This window comes from Amblyomma americanum, chromosome 9, assembly GCF_052857255.1.
Source record: "Amblyomma americanum isolate KBUSLIRL-KWMA chromosome 9, ASM5285725v1, whole genome shotgun sequence".
Taxonomy (NCBI): Eukaryota; Metazoa; Arthropoda; class Arachnida; order Ixodida; family Ixodidae; genus Amblyomma; species Amblyomma americanum.
The window spans coordinates 122,473,231-122,495,559 of record NC_135505.1 but is presented as its reverse complement, the minus strand read 5'-3'; the positions used below and the strand labels follow the sequence as shown (position 1 = coordinate 122,495,559).

The 22,329-nt window shown below is 43.0% G+C and overlaps 1 protein-coding gene across 1 annotated transcript in view; it reads left to right on the top strand.

Annotated features, from left to right (window-relative positions):
* Positions 1 to 11,845, top strand: part of LOC144104225 (IDLSRF-like peptide) — a 175,172-nt gene extending 163,327 nt beyond the window's left edge. Inside the window, exon 4 of the mRNA XM_077637102.1 lies at positions 5,445 to 11,845. Within this exon, the coding sequence (XP_077493228.1) occupies positions 5,445 to 5,638 (194 nt within the window). The 3' untranslated portion in view covers positions 5,639 to 11,845. The remainder of the gene's footprint in view (positions 1 to 5,444) is intronic.
* The last annotated feature ends 10,484 nt before the right edge of the window (positions 11,846 to 22,329 follow it).

Below are 22,329 nucleotides of genomic sequence, written 5' to 3'. Positions count from 1 at the left end.
CATCATGGCATTGTCAGAACAAGAGGTTGATGTGAACTTTCTTGTACGCCTTGTATATGAAGAAACCGGAAATCAGCATCTTACAGTGTTTTCAGCGCGTCCTTAACTAAAGTCAATCCAGAAGGTAGACAGTTAATTACCCCTCGTTGCGTAAAACACAGACAGCAGTTTGATATCGCGTTCAAGATAGAGGGAAACTTTATCTTGCTTGAGCACCCTTCTTCACCAACAAAGCGTTTTCGTGCCGCAAGCTTAATAAGATGACCGTAAAAGCGAGAAGACTGCATCAAGATACGCACAGTGTAGAACGTTGTGCGAAAGCGCAACGTAGGGTGTGGCACTCACCGCCGCACTAGAAGCTGTTCATCATTCACATCAAAAGACCATATTACGCGGAGGAACCAGCCAGCGCTGAATGTTTGGCGGTTTTGTTTGTTACAGGCAAAAACAATTGCAAAAATTTTTTCAAAGAGTCTGTAGACTGTCTATTGATTTTTGTCAGTACGGTCCATAGACAATCTATACATCTATAGCCGTACCTTTTCGGTAGACTTTTGTACATAGATTTCTATAGGAAGTTTTTTACACAATCTTTTGATTCATGGCCATACGCTTTTAGTACACTTTTATCTACAAACAGTCTATATTCTATGAATAGACAAAAGAAAATACCTATGGAAGGTAATAGGGTCTGTAATAAACCAATAGAAAGTCTATAGACCATTTTTATAGTGCGAAATAGAATCAAGACATACAGGAATATGGAAGATGGACAGGTAGATGTTTTTTCTTCCTGCTTATGTCTACTTCATTGTCTTTGTGGCATTGAGCTTCAATTCTTTAGCACGTAAACACCGACCATCCACCACAAAATGGCTTGTTAGTACTGCGTCGCAGAGAGAATTTGCCAAGCCAAGTAAACCTTTTGGCTGCAAGTCGATCAAACGAAGAATTCGCCTAGCTTCTACGCACCAGAAAAAGAAAAACCATGTGATTTTTTTTTGCTCCATATTTATTGGCTCCTGGACAAATCCCTGGGGAGCTTAAAAGAGTTATTGCTTCTCAGGAAGTCACGAGCTTATTTTCTTGACTTTTTTTGTGCCGACGTAAAAAACAAAAAAATGCTATCCAGCGCATACGACACCATCGGCATGCCAAATTCTCAAAACCAGTCTGGACATCGATGCCTGTTACACACATTCCATTGCAAGAAACGGGTGTCTTTTGCACAATAGGGAGGCAGAATTCCTCCTGAAAATACGTTTGAGTGACATTTAGGTTACCCGAGAAAAAAAAGCCACGGGAAGAGCCACTCTCAGAACATAGAATGGAGAAGTACAACTCTGAAACATGCCGTACTATCAGGACGTCGCCATGAGGGTTCAGTCCTTTGGGAATGAAATAAACTAGAAACTAAGTCCTCTGGTTTGCAGTCGTGTTCTTTCAACTGCATCAGACAATCGAGGCTCTATTTTTATCAATCTCAAATATAAACAAACAAGAAGCAATCTTTCCTTCTGTCCTGTGGCTCCCAACTCCTATTTTCTTTTTGTCTTCGACTCCCTGAGATTCTTTGCAGCCTTGCACATCGTCCTTGCCAGCCCGGATAAGGAAAACTAAAGGTAGTCCACAAAAGTCTATTGAATCTTGTATCGGCAACCCTATTGGCACAAAAGAGACTTGTATTGGCGGCTGAAAGCTGAAATTGAAGCCTTGTGGCCGGTCTTAGCAAGGATACCGCGTTTTGAGATCAAACTAGATTCGCTTCACTTTGATATGGTGGCCTTTCAAAGAAAATTCCAAGCGCCCATGTACCGATTTTTCAAAAAAAAAAGGAGTTCCGATTCTCGAACGCCATAAATAGCAGGAGCACTTCAGCAAATATCGGACTGCAAGCTTTATACCGAGCTACATATACCTGATACAATTTTATGTTTTGTTTCACCGCTCGAGGCACAGGTGCCTTCTTCCCCAAGGCGGTCTTCGAAGGCTTCTGCGGTCAGTCTCGCGAAGGCTTCGAAAAATGATTGAACTTTCCGAAACATAATCTTTACTCCAATCTTCGACAAATATCTCCGATAGGGTGAGCGGAGGGCAGTGATTGAAAAAAAGAGAATAACTTACGGCTATGACAAGCAATGCACCGATCGTTTTCGTTTATATTTATGCCCCTTCCAGCACCGTGGTTTTGTTGTGTCAATACCGGCGTCTGAAAGCCTTTGACGTCATTGGGATGAAAAAAAATACAGGACGATCAGATTGTGTAATGCGACAATTGTGTGAAAGCATTTGGATTTACCTTCGATGATTAGTTTGCTGTTTTTGCTTTAATGAATGCGTTTACTCAAAGACAAAGCTTCACACACACGATATACCTTTTATGGAAGGTGAGGGTGGTCGGAGTTGGGTGGTCAGGAGGTGGGTAGCGCTTCTGGAGCGTCGAGGTAGGTCGAGGGTGGTCAAGTGGTGTGGGGCGCTTCTAGACATTTGAGGTAGTCGAAGGTGAGTGGGTGGGTGGACAGCCCCCTATTTTGAGGGTGGACTGGGGAAGTAGCTGGTGGGTGGTGCTTCTCGAGCTCAGCTGGCTTTCGCAGCTGCGTCTTCGAATTCGATTTAGCCGTCGCGTTTTCAGTCCGCTGCTGCGTAGGCGTCGATTGGGCGGAGGCATTGTGGAGGACGGAGGTAGGTGAGTAGGTGGTGGGCGGAGCTTCGGGCTTACAGTTTGTTGGATGACGCCTCTGGAGGATGTAGGTGGGAAGGGTGAGGAGGTTAGTTGAGAGTGCTGGTTGGGGGGGGTTCGAGGTAGATAGGTGGCTCGTGGTTGGGGCTTCTTGAGAGTGGAGGCCTTATTCTCCAAAGCTGCAAACAGAAAGACGCTGGCATTTATTCATTATGACACTTCTACTACTTTTCCTGTAAAAATGAGCAGAGTTTAGTGTTTTTACTGCAAAAGCAGTACAAGAATCTCAATGCGAAAATGCCGGTGTCCTTTTGTTTATCAGTTTGTCTCTAGGCTCGGAGATTGAAACCCCCACGGTCCAGAAGCAGCTCCTACGAACCAGCTTTAATTGCTGAAAAAATGCGTAGGCATGAGTTTTTTCTTGCACACTGCAGCCTTACAAGCCACGGTGGCTTGGGGCATGAAGGCGGGGTTCAATGTACACGCACACAATCTGTCGGCCCTCTTGAGTTTCACATCGGCGCTACAACGTTCAAAGAGGTGCCAGTTTCTCCAAAGTTTTGCAGTGATTAAAGGCAAAATTTTGTTTGTTGCTAGCCATGAGACTGTTGTACTATACAGTTCCGTCCTCCAGGCCGTTTACAATCACCAGCGCTCGCTGCATTGTGCGTAGGTAAAAGCGCGCCTCCTTTAATTGTGCTGTTGCGTAGAGCTCATTTCCCGCCACAGTTGCCGGAAAACCAGTTTTCGTGGCGAAAACAATGTTGGGAATAAAGCGATGGAATAAGAAAATGCTCCAGGAGTACCAGCCAGGTATCAGCTGATATGGCATGTGAAGCTTTTCTGGTTGGTATTCAGGTGCATTAATCATCAAGGCTCGAAACTTATCTCAGGAAGCGAAAAATAAGTCTACACTTTGGTGCTCGATCTTTTGAGTTTTCTTAATTATGATGGTGAATGACACTGAGCTTGTTTCTACTGTAGATTGTAGTCAACGTGGTGACGTAACATTCGCGACATGGTTTTCGTGACAAATGCAGAGATTACGTTCTTCCCTAAATATGCAACGGTACAGTCGGTAATGGAAATAAACAATTATTATAAGAATTAATATGAGGTCTGCTTCTCGAGCATGGTAATCATCAAAGCAGATAGTTTGCCACCATTATCATCATTCATAATAGCCGCCGCGGTGGCTGAGTGGTTATGGCGCTCGGCTGCTGGCCCGAAAGACGCGGGTTCGATCCCGGCCGCGGCGGTCGAATTTCGATGGAGGCGAAATTCTAGAGGCCCGTGTACTGTGCGATGTCAATGCACGTTAAAGAACCCCAGATGGTCGAAATTTCCGGAGCCCTTCACTACGGCGTCTCTCATAGCCTGAGTCGCTTTGGGACGTTAAACCCCCATAAACCATAAACCAAACCATCATTCATAATATCATTTCGCTGCCCTTCTCAAAAACTGCAAGAAAAAATTCAGCCTCCTAAAAAGATAAAAGGAATGATTTAGTATGGCAAAGCACGGAACATAGTGCGGTAGCACTAGTTGATACCGCGCTAGCAGTAGCAAGGCCTTTACTTGCTAAAGCGATTTGTCCAAAAGGTCATTACTATAAAGACCTTTCGGCCTGAAGGCAATTTAACTAAATGCTTTAACCGCAAAGGCTTCAGACTTAAAGGTTTTGCCCGGAAAGCATTTACCTTTAAGGCCTTCACCCAGATATACCCTCCACCGAGGCCTTCAGCAAGGCGAAGGCCTGCCAGGTGTACACCCCTGGCATGTGCCCACAACCCAGTGGGCAGGATGGCCGCCTGCCACAATGCTGGCTTCAGAGACGTACTGCCATTGCAATCAGGGGGAAAAGCAACAGACACCTCCCCCCCCCCTCCCCATCCAAGTTCCAGCCCGTGCCACTTTACGTAGGGGCGCCACCTGACAAAGCATTTCTGGTGTTGAAACGGGCCCATTGCCCCGGTCTCAACACCAGGAGTGTTTTGTCAGGTGGCGCCCCCACGCAGAGTGGCACGGGCCGGAGCTTGGAGGGGGGGGGGGGGGGGATGGTGTCTGTTACTTCCGACCTCGAGGATACGTACGTACGTATGCCAGAAAATGCGCCTAATAGTGCTACCGCAGTAAAAAGTTTATTACTCTTGGTTTTCTCCCAATCTTCATGTCTGAGTGCGGCTCCTGATTGTAATGCCCGTTAAATTGATGATGATGATCATGGATTTTTATGGTGCAAGGGTATCTATGGCCAAAGAGCGCCATGGCACAAGGTATATTCGAAGTCACAAGGTGGGGTCAAAGACCCATTTCCCAAGAATTTCACCCCAAATAAGACAAGCACCAGATCAGGGAAAAGCTTGTACTCATTGTATCACCGTTGGGTACCCTGCGGGACTGGGAATCGAACCCCGCACCTCCCGCATACGTGGCGGATGCTCAATCACTTGGCCACCGCTGCGATTGCCCGTTAAATTAGTTGTATTACTGTGTCTTATTGGAAACAGAATTTTCGCGGTGCACACAAGCACTGTCAATTATATTCTGCATGAATGGCAAGGGCCTAGCGTTCCCTCTTGCTAACTTTCTCTTCTCATGCACTGAAGCGTTTGGGAGTGCTGTGCTGGAAGGGATTCAGCTTCTGGCATTCCTTCTCTTGGTAATGTTATAGTTGTGGTCGAACATTTTATCATGTCAGTGATGATAATAGCCACAAACAACAACGTCACTCTTTTTGTCCACCGCCTTTGCTTTCTCGCAGAGGGTGAGACACTGGAAGACTTCGGCAAGGCGTTGCACCTGATGCGTTCAGACCTGGAGCACCTCCGCAGCGTCTTCATGGCGGTCGAGAGCGGGGACATCAGTCTGCTACGCTCGCTGGGAATCCGGGACTCGGAGCTGGCCGACGTCAAGTTTTTCCTCGACAAGCTGGTTGCCACCGGATTTATGGATTAACGCCCCCGGCTGCCACATACATCCTCACTCCTTCCTCCATCTTGTCCGGCCTTGCGAGGCACATCGAGGCGGCTCCAACCCATCTATTTGTTTCATTCTTTTGTTTCTTGCTTCTCTCTCTCTCTTTCGTAATCCGTCGACTCCTCTTGTCTGCAGCGGCAGCAGACAAAAAATAGTGTCTTGCCCATCATGGACTTGGTCTCTTGTCCCTGTTTCAGCAAAGAAAAAAGCTTTTTTTGTTCTCGAACGTTCTCGCTGATGACTCATTCCTAAGTGGGAAGGCACTGTGCCGGCAAAAGTAGAATCTGTGTGGCCTGTCCTGTCGTCGTCGTCGTAAGAGCATCCACAGTGCAAGTTCCGCATTTTGTTTTCTCTCTCTATTGAGATCCAATTAGCACTATTAGCCCTTCTGAACGCGATGTCCGGCAGCTCTGATGACCATGCAGAAGGCAAGTTGGTAATTCCTATTGCGGGCTTGATTGGGTAGTAATATAATAAATAATCATTTTTATGTTGAGGATGAGATGCTGCATCGAATTAGCGAGAACCGAAAGAAAAACGCAGAAGGAACGCTGACTGCGACTCCTGGTCTTTTTGACTGTTTCCATTTAGTCTTCCGTATGTGTTGTCATTGGTAATTTCCCCAGTCAAGAGTGACTTATGAGGGTCCCTGTTTTATGTATTTCCCGAATCACCCTGTTTCTTGCTTGCATCATTGGGCGAAGCATGACTTTACTGTTATTAAGTCTCTTACTTGTGAAGAACTGTGTGTGGTTGCCTCTATCGCTTCCACCGACGGGACAGGCAGCGATAATATACTTTTTGCACAGCGCGTTCCGCAAGTCACCACTTTGCATGAGCAAATCGCTCTGAGGAAGCTAGATGGCGCCACGTTCCCATCAACGTCGTGCTAGCCACGCGTGTCGGGACCAATCAGCGCGTGCGCAGTGTGGGGTGGGGTAGGCGGTAAGCGGTACGCGTTGTGCTAAAAGTATCTAAAGTCCAGGCACGGCATTTAGTTTTGCAAAAATACTTCAGTAGCTGTCCTTGCTATCATATGCTCCTTTCTGTACCTATCTTTACAGAATGGGTTGTTGCCTACTCAAAAATTTTTTTATGCCTGGCATTTGACGACGTTACTCTTCTACGAGGAATGAAAAAGATTCACCTGCACGATGCGTGTTCTGGACCTGTCTCTTAAGGACCGGTATCAAAGGTCCTGTAGATGAATAGCAGCGACAAAATTCCAACAGCGGAAGCTGACAGCCGTATGTCGGATACCGATCGGCAGCTCACTTGTGAATCAATGAACTTTTTTTTCTGCATTATAATTTTTGCGTGCTTCTCGTTTTTTCTCTTGTTCCAATTTTTGCTTTGTGTGCGGCTGAATAAACTTGCTTGTACAAATGCATGGCCGTCAAATTTGAACGCGCAAGATACCCTTGCTGTAAACATGAATGGGAATTGCTGTCTTCTTAAAAAAAGTTGAGTACCTATGTTTTCAGGCGTAGCATTGTTTATGTCATCCAGTACGGAAGCTTCATGCTTTGACGTGGTGAAAACGTCTCTGAACGGTATTTATGTTTACAACTTTTAAGGCAGCAAATAACTGTCAGAACTAGTGATCCGCAAGAAAACCTGTAGGCTCTGCTGGGTATTCGCTTTGATACGTGATAGGAATTTTACGTAGTCTGTTTTGTTTTTTTAACCGCAGTATCAACTATGTGTATACAGCTCTGGCGAATTTCTAACACATCGTTGAAGATACCGTTTTGTAAATGCCGTTTCCCGGTATATAAGAATTTCTGCAAACACCGTCTCCTGCTTATATAAAGTGTAATTTTTTTAACGTTTAAACATTTTGTTTTAAAAACTGTGAGTGATACGTCCGGTGCGGTTCTGGCAGGTGAATTATGCAGCTAAGTGGAGTATATCTACCTTACTAGTGTCAATCGTTAGGCGAATAATTCACTGAAATTGACTAAAAAACATGAATATTTTCGATTTCAGGCCGCAAAGTGAATTGCGAAAATAAAGGCGTTCAACACCGAAGATGTGCCCTTTTTTAAGTTTTTTGATCGGCATTGTGGTTCGAAATATCGAGAATCAGAAATACGCGTTTCAAGTGCGTTGAATAGGCATTGCCGCCTTGCATCTTTATAAAATGATGTCGCTAGTGTTTCTTATGCATGTAGATGATGTAGATTTAGTTAGCTACATTTAGACAACGATACCAAGCTCGGCGGGTCATTTTATGAACATGTGAGGCGAGAAAGCCAACTTAGCGAACTTTCAAATGCCGATTTTCGACATTAGTTATATCGAACAACATTGCCGATTAAGAAAATTTACAAACTGGGTTCACTTTTGGTGCAGTCGACCTTGAATTTCGCAGTATAACCTTGCCCTCTAAATTCTAATATATAAAGGTTGTTTACTTAATTAATCATCTTATTTTTGAGCGTAGATCTATCGATGAGGTCCACAAGCAGCATCGAAGTATCTCTCGCAGTTTAGAAATAAAAATGTTAAAATGTCCAAAAATCACCTGGTATAAATAGAATTGTATACCTACTCGAAATGAGAATTGCTCGAAGTGACAAGAGTCCCTACGGATACATTCTTAACGGGGCAGCGGTTACGAGAAAAAACCTAACTCTCTGCGAAATTTCAATTGGTGAAATATCTTGTGATTTGCTAAGAGCACGGTGACAGTAACCCTAAATGTAAACAAACACGGTAACCACTTTTTCTCATTTCCGTAGTACACAGTAGTACTAGAAGAGTAAACTTATATTTTTGGTGCCATAGTTCCATATTAAGCCATTAGTGCTAAGTTATGCGTGACACATAGAAAGCTTTTTGCACCGTTGTAAGGATGAATACTTGCATATTTTACCTTAGCAGTATTTTACATTGGGCTGTTTTACATTGAGGTAATTTCCGCTCACATCACCTATTAGAGTCTTTGCAATACAAGCCATAAGAATTCTTTTATTTAGTGACCTCAAATTTAAGTTGGCAGCAGACATACCTGATTAGGAAACAGAATTTGGCTGTTGATGATCGAAAGCAGCAGATATATCTTCATTAGGCATCAGAACTTGCCTGTTGATGATCGGAAGGAACACGTATATGCGAGAAAATTTGTGTGAATTTTACATCCTGATTGACGGTCTTCAGGCGGCATTGCTTTATGTATTTTTGTACAGGAAAGGCAGCCAACATGTGCAGGCCTCCTGCACTAAATTTCAGCTACCATGTGATATTGTGGAAGGTGCAAGCGCAGTTTATAAAAGATGATATTTATGCTTCAATGTTAAACGTTTTGCCAGTTGCTTCAAATGACTAAAAAGGTTATCAAGTATCGGGTGATAGCATGCCATACTGACGCATCACAACGGATAATATTTTCCTAAATAATCTGTATTTCCTTGTGAATAGAGTGATTAAGATGTGTATTTGAATAGCTGGATGTCTTCTATGCTGTGGTAAAGAAAACAAGCTAATCTGAAATGAACTTTTTCATGATAAAAATTTTGTTTACAAAGCTCGCTCCTTTTTTTTCCCCGACACGATTGCTGCCTTCTTAACACTCGCAACTGTGTAATTTTCTCCAGGTCAGGTCAGCATGAGTGCTTATTTCAACAATTGTTGTTGTTTCAATAATTTGGCTTGAGAAACCTAAAAATGCAATATGTCACGTTTGTTTACATTTTTCTGACGTTGTATCCGGAGGCATGGAAGTTTTTGTTTCTTAAAGTAGTTTATTTTTTTACTTGTTTAGACCTGAAAAGCACTTTCAATGGAAAATGGTGTTTTCTTGTCTACAGGACACAAACAATTCGCGTCTCGAATTCATTACTTCTATGATTATTTTTCTGGTCCCATTTTATTTGCACTTATATCCCAGATAAATGAGGACAATCAGCCCGGAAATCTTTCCAGTGTTACGTAGTCTTTCAGAGCATAATACTTTTGAGAACATATACTCCCGTCTTGCAGGACTGCGCTGTTTTCTGTTAACAGCGGGTAATTTACAATTTACTACGCTCCATACAATCTAAACTAGACTATCAGCGTGCATATAGTAAAGAAATCAAGACATGTTTCATGTAAGTCTGGAAACAATGCTTAATTGTCGTTGTTGGGCGTTCCACACGGAAAAGTTATAGGGATTGTACGGACGTCTTCAAAACGTGCTCTTGCCGCTATAAAGGTCATAGTCAAACAAATTAGCACGTTTTCAGCTGCTGTAGTCTACTCAGAATAGTTCTTTAGTTTTGCTATAATAGACTACGTGACTGAGTACTGACAACTGTTCACCTACTAAAACTTCACCAGTGAGCCATTGTAGTTTGTAACTTACACCTAAGTTTGTCAGCTATTGAAATTCACGAGAAAAAGTTTGTTTACTGGCGTGTCTGACTATTATGCAAGCCTCGCCGCATTCGATGCACATACATCGCAGTCGATCTGCAAGAACTGTTATTTATACAGACAAATGAGTATTACGGAATGGTTCATCTGTCTCAAAGACATTATCTTTAATGAAAATAAGAAATAATTATTATGCAAAATTGTGCGAGAACTGCTTGATCTGATATTGATAGCAATATTGGTAACGTGAGGCGACATCACACTGACGGCGTGTTTTAGATTCTTTGCAGGTAGCTCTTTTTACGCTTGTTTATGTTTCAGTTTGAAAGGTCCCAGTCCTCGCTCACCTACAGGCGTCGCGAATTATTTCTAGTGGACCACACGTAGCGCCACCTTCGTAACCTCTCCCGCCACCCGCGTTCTTCTGCTGGCATTGCCGCCTCTGTACGCTACTGTCACGGACAATCACTATCGCCCAATCAAAAGGGGCAAGCAAAGGTGTCGTCACCCGTAAACGCAACAGGGGACACCTCCCTTTCGGTGTTTGTTTATGTGTGTGTGTATGTGGTGACGTTTGGATTTTGTCTAATTCCTTCCTAACCCATGCTTCCGGATATGACGTCAACGCAGGTGGCAGTTGTCCATTTTGCAATGTGACAACAAACAGAAAGAAAGCGGATTGTTGTGCCAGACTTCCAATATGGTGCGGGCGACTAGCGAAGATTATTCGGAAAGAGGTGTGCTATTTATGGCTGCACCCTCTGCCTCTTGTATGTACATATAATCCATTTGTGTTTATGTCTTCGATTTCCGCATGCCCGGAGCACCCTGAAAGTAGCTACTCTAACTGAAATTGTAAAGCTGTTACTAGTAGAACCTAATGCTGAGGAAGGGTGCGGTGATAGCAACAAAAGATGTGTTCAGTTAAAGGCTTATTCAGAGGGTTAAGTAGATGATGTCTTGGTTGCTTTAGCGAATTGTGTTGCTCACTAGGAATTTTGTATAGCCAGTGCTCCCTGATTAGTCACCAGCTGTGTTATATGAAATGTCTCTTGTGTGCTGTTCCTGTGCCCACTGCAGTACTGGACTTCACTGTTTATCTCTGTAACGAAAGGACACCTCGAGCCACGTACTTCGAAGATAGGCATAACGTTTACGTCATGGCAAACTATCTAATATTTGTGCTCCTAAAAACACTCATTTGTAATCAAGAGAATTTGCTAGCTGTCGTGAACCAAATTGTCATTTACATTGACGGTTTACAGACACACATTGTAAGAAAAATTAAAGAAAATTTCTTTGACTACGTCCTCAGTGCAATGAACATACAACATTTGTAGTTTTATTGTTTGCTTTATGTTCTCGCTGTTGAAACAGCTCAAATATACGTAGTCCACGTGCACAAGAAGGAATTAAGGATTTATTTTATAAATTACTCATGCGCTGCAGCTGCGGTCGCAACACTGGCAGGGTCGAAGGTTATAAAACCAAGGTCACTTTATAGGTTACCTTGCCATTCAATGTGTCCAGTCATCCAGAACACTGAGGATCTAACACACTAATGGTACCGCTTAGAAAAGAAGTATGCGTTCTCCTGGCATGTCATGCTTAAAGCAACAAGCGGTCCACCCGAAACTGTGGAAACTGAACTTAGTGTGGACTAGAGATTCAAAACAATGCTATCGAAAACATGTGATGCATGCATATGTACGTAGTTGTCAAGCGCTTACGTTGTTTGTTTACGGACAAATGTGTTTAAATGCTTCTCAAACATCGCGTATGTGATGCTGGGGCAAATAAACTGAAATAAAGTGTTTCACCATGTGCCGACTGGTTTCTTTCCTTTTGTACGTGGACTCTACGAAGCCAGCTACTACAATGAACAAAGAGTAGCAAGAAAAAATAAAACAAGCCAAAGTTTCTTATTTAGGCCTAAATTGTCAGTGGAAAGCTCTGATACTTTCCGGCTTATTTTAAGCCTCTGCAGACATCGTTAACACAGGAGTTCACATCAAGAAGTGAGGCTATACAATGAAAAGTTCTGTTGTTCTGCTCATAACACTCAATTGTTAAATGCTCTGAACCTGAATCACGTTCACGTATTGTTTACTATATATTCTCCCCAGGTGAGAACTCCAAACTTCGCATCCATTTTTTCTGAATATTTTTGTTTTACATTTCCCGCAGTGAAAGTATAGACGCAGAAGATGGGAATTCGTTAAAGCAGAAGCAAACGAAAAAGTCAATATAGAAATGTTCGCAGCAATATATTTGCCAGAACAACAAACAAATGGAGTAAGTGTTTGCATTATAAGAATTCCTCTCATTAGGCAATACTAGCTAACACATTACAAAAAGGTGAATGGGAACAATAATCTCAGAAAGGTGGTTCCACTCTGTAGATAATCGAGTCAGATATGACTGCCGGTAAGCGTATGTATTAGACCTATTGATACCAAACTTACGATGACTTATGAATGTCATGAGCGGGACTGTACATACCTGCACTTTGTCCTGGCTGCGTTTTGTTACAAAATACCACACGGATAGCAGAAGCCTGAATGGAGAATAATGTGCCCGACGGAGCTTGACTTTAGCACTGATCATTAAAAGTGATCAATATCAAAAATATTTGTTTCAGGCTTCAGTAAATTGAGCCCTCAATTACGGTTAAGACACACTTGGTAAAGTTTGTTCACTTACCGCCAGAGATTCAACTAACATTTATGTGCTGGTACTGCCTTCTCCACATTATTTAGCACAGCAGGCACACTTTCCTTTGCAAACGTCCGTCACGTTGAAGCCATCTTTACACCTAAAGAAACCGTGCAAACAAATTCAAGTTCGCCTATATCGATTCACTGACGCGTCCTAACGGCAAAAAAGATTAATTTTCTCAAAATATGACCTCTTACATGCTCATCATCATCATCAGCCTGACTACACCCACTGCAGGACAAAGGCCTCTCCCATGTCTCTCCAATTAACCCTGTCCTAAAAAAAGAACGCGTGTCAATGGAATTGTATAACCAGGCCTGGAATGTGGCCTGATCTCGGTGACCAGAACCAGCAACGCACTCCCTCATCAGAAAAGAATTTTGCCACCCTGGTGTAGTACTTGGCCACAACCTTCTAGGAACATACCAATTACATGCTAGAAAATAAAAAAAGAAAGGCACGTATCGTTGCGACACGAGTTTCAATGCTTCCCGCGCGGAAAAGTACTCTAACTTTTACTGAAGAATTGTCAGCAAGAAATGCGCTTTTTTTCTGCTTAACAAACAAGTCAAGAAAATCCAAACTATCGCATTTGTGCAAAAACAAAATTTTCGGCGGATTTTTTCTCAGGGTACCTTTAATTGTCCCGGAAAAAGATCACGCCTCCCGCCTTAAGTAAGAGTTGTGTGTGCCTAAAAAAAGATTATTTTTGTCGCTATTTTAATTTTTTAGTTTTTAATGTTAATACAACAATAATTGAATTAAATAAATATATGAAATTTTCGTTGAGTACTTCAAAACGAAGCATTTATTGAGAACATGTTGATATCCACTTGTGAAAGCAGTGATGGAGCTAAGCCTCCCTTAGGTAAAATAGGCCTAATTTATATGCACCTCATGTACCCCTTTCTTGCCACATGCTTTATGCTCAAATTAAGCAAAACGGATAAGTTATTCCTCAGGAACACTACCGTTGTTTTTTTTTCTATGCGAATAGCTGGCTTCGTTGCTGAGATAACTCCAAATTAAAATCCCGAAACCCTTCCACACTCAAAGCACCTGCGAAAAATCAACTGCGGCAACATTCTACGACACTTTTGCAATCCGACCAATCATATGCGACACTTCCAAGGGCCAGAAACCCGGCCGGAAACCGCAGGCCGAAAATGAACAGATTAGTGGTCATGGAGACAAGGTGCAAGTGCAGGCCGCCTCTGTCCTCCCCCCATCCCCCCCCCCCCCCCCCCACTATTTTCGCAGGGGCTCTTAGCTACTTCGCGTTTGTTTGTTGCAACGTACGCGTATTCTAGGAATGGGCTCCGTAGGTGCGAAAGAAACTAGGTGAAGCTACCGAAGGAAGGCACAGACAGCACAGCAAACAGCTGATCGCGCTCACGCATGCATACATCGGCGGCGACAGTGCGAGCATTTGTCCTTCGGTTCGTCGAGCGCTGTCGGGAAGTGTGCACGTAAGTTTCGAGGGATCCTCAAAAGCACGCGAGCAGCAGTGGCGCTCTAAACGTTTTTCAACACCACATCCAGGTGAAAAATTGCACGTGCATTTCTCATTAAGTCGCCCACTGTGCGGTAGTCTACTGCGAGTTAGCTGACTAACAACGCTGTAAATATGATCGCAGACGACCCTTGTGAAAGAATCTGCTGTGTTTTTTTGCGATTTATACTTTCGAGAATTGTTTCCTGCGGTTTGTAAACGGAGACAGAGCAACTGCCCAACTGCCGTTTCCCACCTGCCAGCTATACATAATCTAGACGAATGCGCATCAGAAAGTTTAGTGTTTTTCTAGTGGAAAACCCTGTCTTACCTACCGGCAGCTCACGTACTGCGTGCATAATAGCCCACGCCGGGAAACATTCCTCCTTAATGAGCCAAATTAGAGGTGATGGTGCATGCACGTGGTGTTACTCAGATTTATTTCAGCGCATCTGAGAGCATATTTGTCTTTACACTGCGCAGAAAACATGGAAGATCGCGTGCTCGCATGCTCTTGACACGTTGACGATGCGCAAGCATACTCGTGTCGGCGCGCACTAAAAGAAACAAAAGCGTTGCACCTTCATAACTCCCGCAGCCTGCGCAAAGCATGTGATTAGAAGCTCAAGTGAGAGCAAAACTGTTTCACCAGCCACGTAGCGAGCGCAAAAGAGCGTGCATGTTGGTGAGAGCTTGCGCTTCTGAACGCGGGACTGGGTGCACAGAATGCGAGGCGAAAGACTCAGAGCTCGTGTTTCCGGCTAAACTTTCTCTCCGTTGTCTGTTTTTCGCTGTTTTAATTGTGAGACTCATAGCACTGCCCGCTTTGGTCGCTGCGCTGTTTTGCTCGTATTTCGACGGAAATTTCTCGTCGAGATAGCGAAATAGTGTTCCTCCAGAAAGCTCGCGAATACGGCACTAATCTTCATGTGCCGGCGGCACAAATGCCTCAATTTTAAGCAGTTTTCTGGCTGATAAAAGCATTGTTTTAGGTAACAATGGCTTATTTATCCCAGACCAAGACAAGTCCTTTTGTCGAAACTTTGATTAGCACGCAGAGTCTCCACCCTCCCTTGTTCACTTTGTGTTGTCAAGAAATCCATGTAACTGTCCTCTCTTTCTCACATATTTGCTATCACGTGACCTTAACCTTCAGTCTAGCCTGAATTAGTATTGCCCTTTAGTGCCCATTTATGGAAAAAAAAACTGACATCGAAAACTTTGTGTCCGCACTCCTTTAAGGTTAGTGAGCAAAGAGCAAGTATTGTATTGGTTGTCATAGTTGCTAACTGAGCCTGCTTTCTTTAATTTGTTTCACCCAAAACTTCATCGCAAATGTTATAAATTGACTTCCACCCCGTGTGGGAACTTTCCGCCCGACTTTCAGACGCACCACTTTTCTTGGGGGGAGGGAAGCACAAAAGCACCAACTGCCGCTAAGTGCAAAAGCCAGATGTATGATTAAGGTAGGTTGTACTACAGCAGAACCTCGTTATATCGAAACGGTTAATAACGCAATAGCGGATATAACGAAGCAGTGACATTAAGGGCTGTAACGAAGCCACAGCTATATCGATGTAATCGCCGGGCCCCTTCAACTTCGTTATAACGAGATTTAACTGTACGCCTTTAACTCTTAGAATATCAAACTAAAACGCTTGCTGTAGGCAGAGTTTGTCTTAAACATCAGAGATGTTTAAGCAGCTTCAGCAACCTTTTGGACCAAGGCGAATTAAGCATAATATCAGTGCTAACATTGCTACACGGACCACATTGTGGAGACGATGAACGTCGCTGTTTGCACCTCAAAATCTGCAGTGCACCATTCGGAGTGCCCTCAGTGCGTCATGCAGACATCAAAGTTCTCAGTTGTCCTGAGCCACTCAACTTCACTCCGAGTTTATAAAACAACCGTACACGAAATCGAAGTTTACTGAAACGAATTGAGACAACTAGGAGGTAGCAAGGATAGAAAACATTAGGATGATTTCTTGGTGCCAAATAATCCTGATTTACTATAATAAGACAACTTTGACTCGTTGCTTCTTTATAAATAACTTCACCCATCTACACCTTAACAAAACTAAAGGTAGAAATTACATACACCTAATACACATCGTTTCAACTGAAAAATTCATTATCAACGTCCCAAATCAGAATAAAAATATTAGAATAAAATCTCCTAAAGATGACAGCATGGTGCATCGTCCTGAATTGTTCAGTAGCTGTCGTAAGCACCATTTAGCGTAATTAGACAGTGGCAATGTACCTTCTGATTATTAGATGTCAAGCGTTACTGAATGTTAAGGGGAACTTCAACAAGTTTACAACACGCGAAATTCTGCACTCCAAACAGAAAAGAGTAAAAAGAGAGTAAGTTGTCCTCTAGCGCACTCTCTTTTATAAAAGAGAGCGCACTACCCTTACAAAAATAATGTGTAGACAGTCTACAGACTGTCCGTAGACTTCTGTCTATAAAGTCTATAAACTATAGACAAACCCAAAGAACAGCCTATATAGACAATACAAATCCTATAGACAGTCTATCGACAATCTATAGATTTATGGCCATACACTTTCAGTAGAGCTTTGTGTATAGACAGTCTATAGACTATGAAGAGACAAAAAGAAATATCTATAGGAAGGCAATATAGTCTATAAGAAGTCTATAGACTGCGTATAGACAATTTTTGTAAGGGTATACAGGACAGCTTACAACCTTTTTACTCCCATATAGGCGTGTTCGTGTTTAGAGTATACGTGAGAGCCAACGCCTGAGCACACAATTGCGAACATTTGCGAACAAGCGCTTATGAATGTCAGTACCGACGAATCACACGATCTCAAATCCAATGCACTCAAAACCCCGCTTAGAACACCTCCAAAGCCACCGATCCGCGAAGTCAAGCACAGGTTGTCCAAGCAATGACTAAAGTCAGTGCGAACACCAGAAGGGGCAGGGAAGAAGGAGAGACAGCGCTCAAGGCTGCTAGCGATCGATGGACGGGCGACATATTGCCGAGAGTCCTTCCATAGATCAGAATCAGCGGGTAAACATTAGCCGAGCGAGACGCGGACGCAGACAGCGTTTTCTTCCCGACGTGTACCTGGTCCTCCACGCTCACCGAGAAACGAAAGATAGACGGGGTTCCGTGTAACTGTCGAAAGTAGAGCAAGACGAAGGCATAGACAAAGACGACGCTGGGTGGTTTGTTGTGTGCACTGTAAGCGACACTAGGCAATTCACATGTTTTCAGAACGAGTACGAAGCCTTTCGGGAGCGTTTATATGACTGAGGCATACCGAGCAATTCTGCACAAAAGCATTTTTGAACGGTAGGGAGTTTATGAAGGTATTTTTTTTTTCATTTATTGTAAGATTTCACCATGACAATATATTCGTAGATCTCCCGCCGGCAGGCTTCGATTTTTTTTGTATTGACGTTTTCGCTATCGTATATAGCGTTCCCCATTGGTTTTCTATGGTAGTCTTAACTGCTCTATACGAACGATGGGAAAACTTTAAAAGAAATATTTTACTACACATCGAAAAAATGAAGCATTACGTTCAAAATGTCTATTACAATAGCTTACAATGTTTCAATATTCAAAATTTTTGTCCGAGAATGTTGGACATGTGCTAAAAAGGGGCGGTAAGGAAAACGCTTCAAATCAGGTGCAGGTCACAGCAGATAGCAATGACAAAGAAAATAATATTCACAACACTAAGCAACAGAAAAGGCACCGTGCATGACAGAATCCAACACAAAACAAAATGTGGAGGAAAAAGCGGGGGGAGGGAGGGGGGAAGGCGGGTTGCAGAGTGTTCTCGCTGAAGCATTCGCATTTTTGTTCATGACCTTGCAACCTTGTAAGAGGGACGCAGTGAAACATATACTACGGTTTCACACTTTGACATACATTACAAAAAAGTTGCAGAACTCTTGGCTCGAGAAACCAGAACTAACTAGACTTCAGCTGCCCACTTGTCAACATTGTTTGTTCGGTCAAGTTTTCGTCAATACCTCTTAATCACTCCCATAAAAAAAAGGAGTTATGATTTGGCAGAGGTGGCGGGTGCACCTCGCTAGTTTTTCCAGCTGATATCGGACGCAGTCCTACAAAAAGCTAGCGTTCGAATGAAGACCAAGAATCAGAATCCTTTTATTTTCCGCTCAATTCGTGCTGAAATGCTTCGAGATCGTCTCTTCCCTGACTGTGCACTTTGCTATGTAATTATTGGATCGGTGCGGATGGCGCATTTCTCATCAGGTCGGAATAATGTCTTCAAGCTCTTCTAAGTTCGAGACTTGCTAACACCTCGAGGTTTCCCCATATGCAGCGAGCTCAATTTCTAAGGTGTGCAATTTCTGAAGAAGGAATTCTTTTTAGCTCATTTTAAACTTCTTTAACTCCTATTAGTTAATGTCCCCGTATCTGCTCATACTGTGTAGGGCGTCGAATCCGGTTTCTGCAGCGGCGAAATGAGCAGCGAATAACAGGTGCTTACATTTAGAGCCCTTTACGGCAAGCCATGCAGAACTATATCAATTCAGGCACGTGAAATGAAGTAAGTTTTTGATTTTTAAGAACCCTCTGGTATGGCTCCCTTGGTTTTTTTCGTTTTGCTTGTTTTTCTACTCAGAGTCTTTAAAAGGCCGAAAATGTGCTCATCTCTTTACTTGACGACTTCACGCGGCCGGAATATGTAAAAAAAAAGATCATTTGATGCTCTGAAAGTTGTGCTAGGCAAAACTTTTGATATATAAGGAGCCGACCAAATTGCGTACTGAATCCTCTTCGAGGCTAGAAACTTCTTCTGTGTAAAATTATGGAATCTAAATTTCATAGCTATGAAATTTTGAATGTTTCCCAGCAACTAATACTTCTTCTGACTGAATGGGTCATTATCAGGGCTGCTTACCATGATACACACTGTCCCGCCTTGAAATTTCTGAGGAACCAATAGGCTTTCGTCTTTTTAAACGAATGTGGCATCAAAGTGTATACATTTAAACTCACTACAGCATGATGATGCAGCTTTAAGTGTTTCTCGCCTTCACCACCGAAGTGTGCAAATTTGAACGCCGCAGAACTAACAGCACCATTTAAATCCCTCCCTTGGACCATATTTTCCCCCTATCCGCAGCAACAAGGACCTCATAATTTGGTTCTTGCAACATCCATTTCCTAACTCGTTCGGCAACCATAAATCGACTCCCATTCATCACTGACAGGGTCTCTGTCTTTCGCTGACAAAACTAATTTCCTGAACTGCACACTTTATCATCACCATCAGTCATCTTATGTCAGCTGCGCAGTTATCTTCTGCCAGACAATTTCCAAGTATGATCTACCCTCACCCACGTTTTCCATAGCGTGAAACCTAGATATTACTCCAACAGAGAATTGATTATCGTTTTTTGAGCTTGTATCTCTTGCCCATATCCATTTCCTCTAATTTAAGCTACAATACCTTTAGCCCTCGTTTGCTCTACAATACACTCTGCTTTTCTGCATTTTGGCATCCCCTATAATATTTTTCCCTTCAATTCTCTTTCTGAACCTTACCTCAAGCTATTTCATTATTTTCTAAGTTTAGTTCAATTTGATGACTTCTATGTAAATATTTAAAAGCGCCTTAGAACACACATGCACAAGAGAGCACAATTGGATAGAGTGCCAAAACTAGTCTTGGGACGAGCTACCATCTCGCCCAACAAGAAGTTCTCCTAAGGGTAACTTCAAACAGGATAGATTGGACATATGCTTATGTTCTGTACACAGCTTAAGAATGCCTGCTGAATGCACTCCCGCCTATACTTATTCCCGTACTAATTTCATTATGATGGTCCCTTTATTTACGGTGCTTGGATCGACGAGCGAAAGACAGAGAAAAATCTAACATGCTATACACCTTTAACAAAAGAAGCAAGCTGCTCTGCCAACTCGGCCAAGTTTCCCAATTGCTTAACCTAGTTTAACAAGCAGGTTGTCTGTATTCATGACTCGTGCATCTGAAATGCACGTAACTTTGGAACAGCGGGCGAGGCTAATGCATTTCGCATGCTGCGACACAGCGCAAGAGATATGGAGCAACACGAACGCCGGAAGTCCGTCCGCTCCGGCAACTTCCGGTGTTTCGTCATAAGCTTGTCTCGACTGGCGGCCGACAAGGAAGGGAGGCGATCAGGAAGAGAACGAATAGTCTCATCGCAAAGATAGCACTTGTTCGCAAAGGCCATCCTGATTCCAGATAATATGGAGGCATCTTTGTCTAGTTTGTTTCCATCTTTCTTTTTTTATTTCCTTGTCTAACCGTAGACACACGGTCCCAGTTTCTCATTACAGCATTGCAGCCATGGTTTTCTTTATGCTGGCAAAGTATTTGTTGGCGAAAGCAGCACGATAGCGTTATTCGGACGACAAAGTCTATCCTGGATCTGTTCCTCATCGAGAAACTTCCGTGCAGCACAGCCTAAGTTAACGAAAAGGGAAGTGCCCGTAGCTCCACGCAGATGTCTTTTAGTTAGGCTTGGCCCTTGACAACAGCGTTCTTTTTTCCATAAGACTTATCAGGAACTTCGTCCTCCCTTTTCCTAAGAAAAAACATAAGCAATATACTGGAGGTTTCACCTATGACTTAACAAAATTTTTAAATATAGGTTTTTTGAGTTAGAAGAGCGTTCAATTCAGCGCATCATTGTCAGCGGTGTAGCACATAAAAATATAGATAAGATGTCCCAACTAGAAGGATACTTAACTAATATGGTTTAGTTAACTTTTTAATGATTACTGCTAAACTATTTAATTATTGAGAGGCGTGTAGCCCGTCGTAAGATATATCCATATCAGTTTTTAGAATTTCAAAAACACGGTTGCCCTCGGAGCTGTGACCCAACAAATTTTGGCAATGTCAGGCCAAAATACATCCGTTAACGAGAACCTTTCAGGCAAAGCAACCTCTACAGTGCACATAACTCGTCGAAATAGCCTAAATTTATTGGCCCACAGGGCCTAGGGTAACCGCGTTTTCAAAAGTCCAGAATGTGATATGGATATTACGTACGCTAGGTTACACGTCTCACAATAATTAAGGAGCGCAACAGTAATAGTTAAAAAGTTAACTTTTCAATATTGGTTAAGTATCCTTCTAGTCAGCATGTCTTAGCTGTATTCTGATGCCCTACACTACTGACAATGCTAAAAAAACACCCTTAAAACTCAAAAAGCCTTGATTTAGAAATTTCTTAAACTCTTAGCTGAAACACCCTGTATAATAAAAGCAACGGAATATAAAACAGCGTTGTTTATTTCTAGCGTTCAGTATTAATGGCTCCACTCCAGTGCCGTATCCGGTTTAACTACCAATGACAGAAATAGAACAGCATTCCTGTTACGCTTCGATTTAGTTGGTCAAGACTAAAACAGCTTTTTGTCTCTGAATATGCAGCTTATTTCGTCACGTTAAAATTACAAACTATCTCTTCATTTTCGTAATCATCTCTCTCACCTTGCTGCCTCTCTCCAGCTAAACACGGCTCACATAGTTTTGTGTTCATGTATGTTTTGATAAGATTTGGTTTGGTTTATAGGGGTTTAACGTCCCAAAGCAACTCAGGCTGAAAGACGCCGTAGTGAAGGGCTCCGGAAATTTAGACCACCTGCGGTTCTTTAACGTGCACTAACATCGCACAGCCCACGGGCCTCTAGAATTTCGCCTCCATCGAAATTCGACCGCCGCGGCCGGGATCGAACCCGCGTCTTTCGGTCCAGCAGCCGAGCGCCATAACCACTCAGCCACCGCAGCGGCTCGTATGTTTTGGTAAGGTTCAACGATCACTTGATTTTAAACTTGCAGCTACCATTAGTGCGTGATGAGATTTCGCACACCATGCGCCTCCTAATATGCAATGACTTGATCGGCTTTCAATCTTTATCATGATCATCATCCTAACCCCAGTTACACACAATGATATTTGGTTGGCTGTGTTCATGCGCCAGCTACGGTCTCCGAGAAAATAAAAATTAATGAGTTAACCCAGCTGCTAGCCTATCTATGCGCCGAGCCCGGGAAAGGTTACGAAACAAAAGGCGGTCTC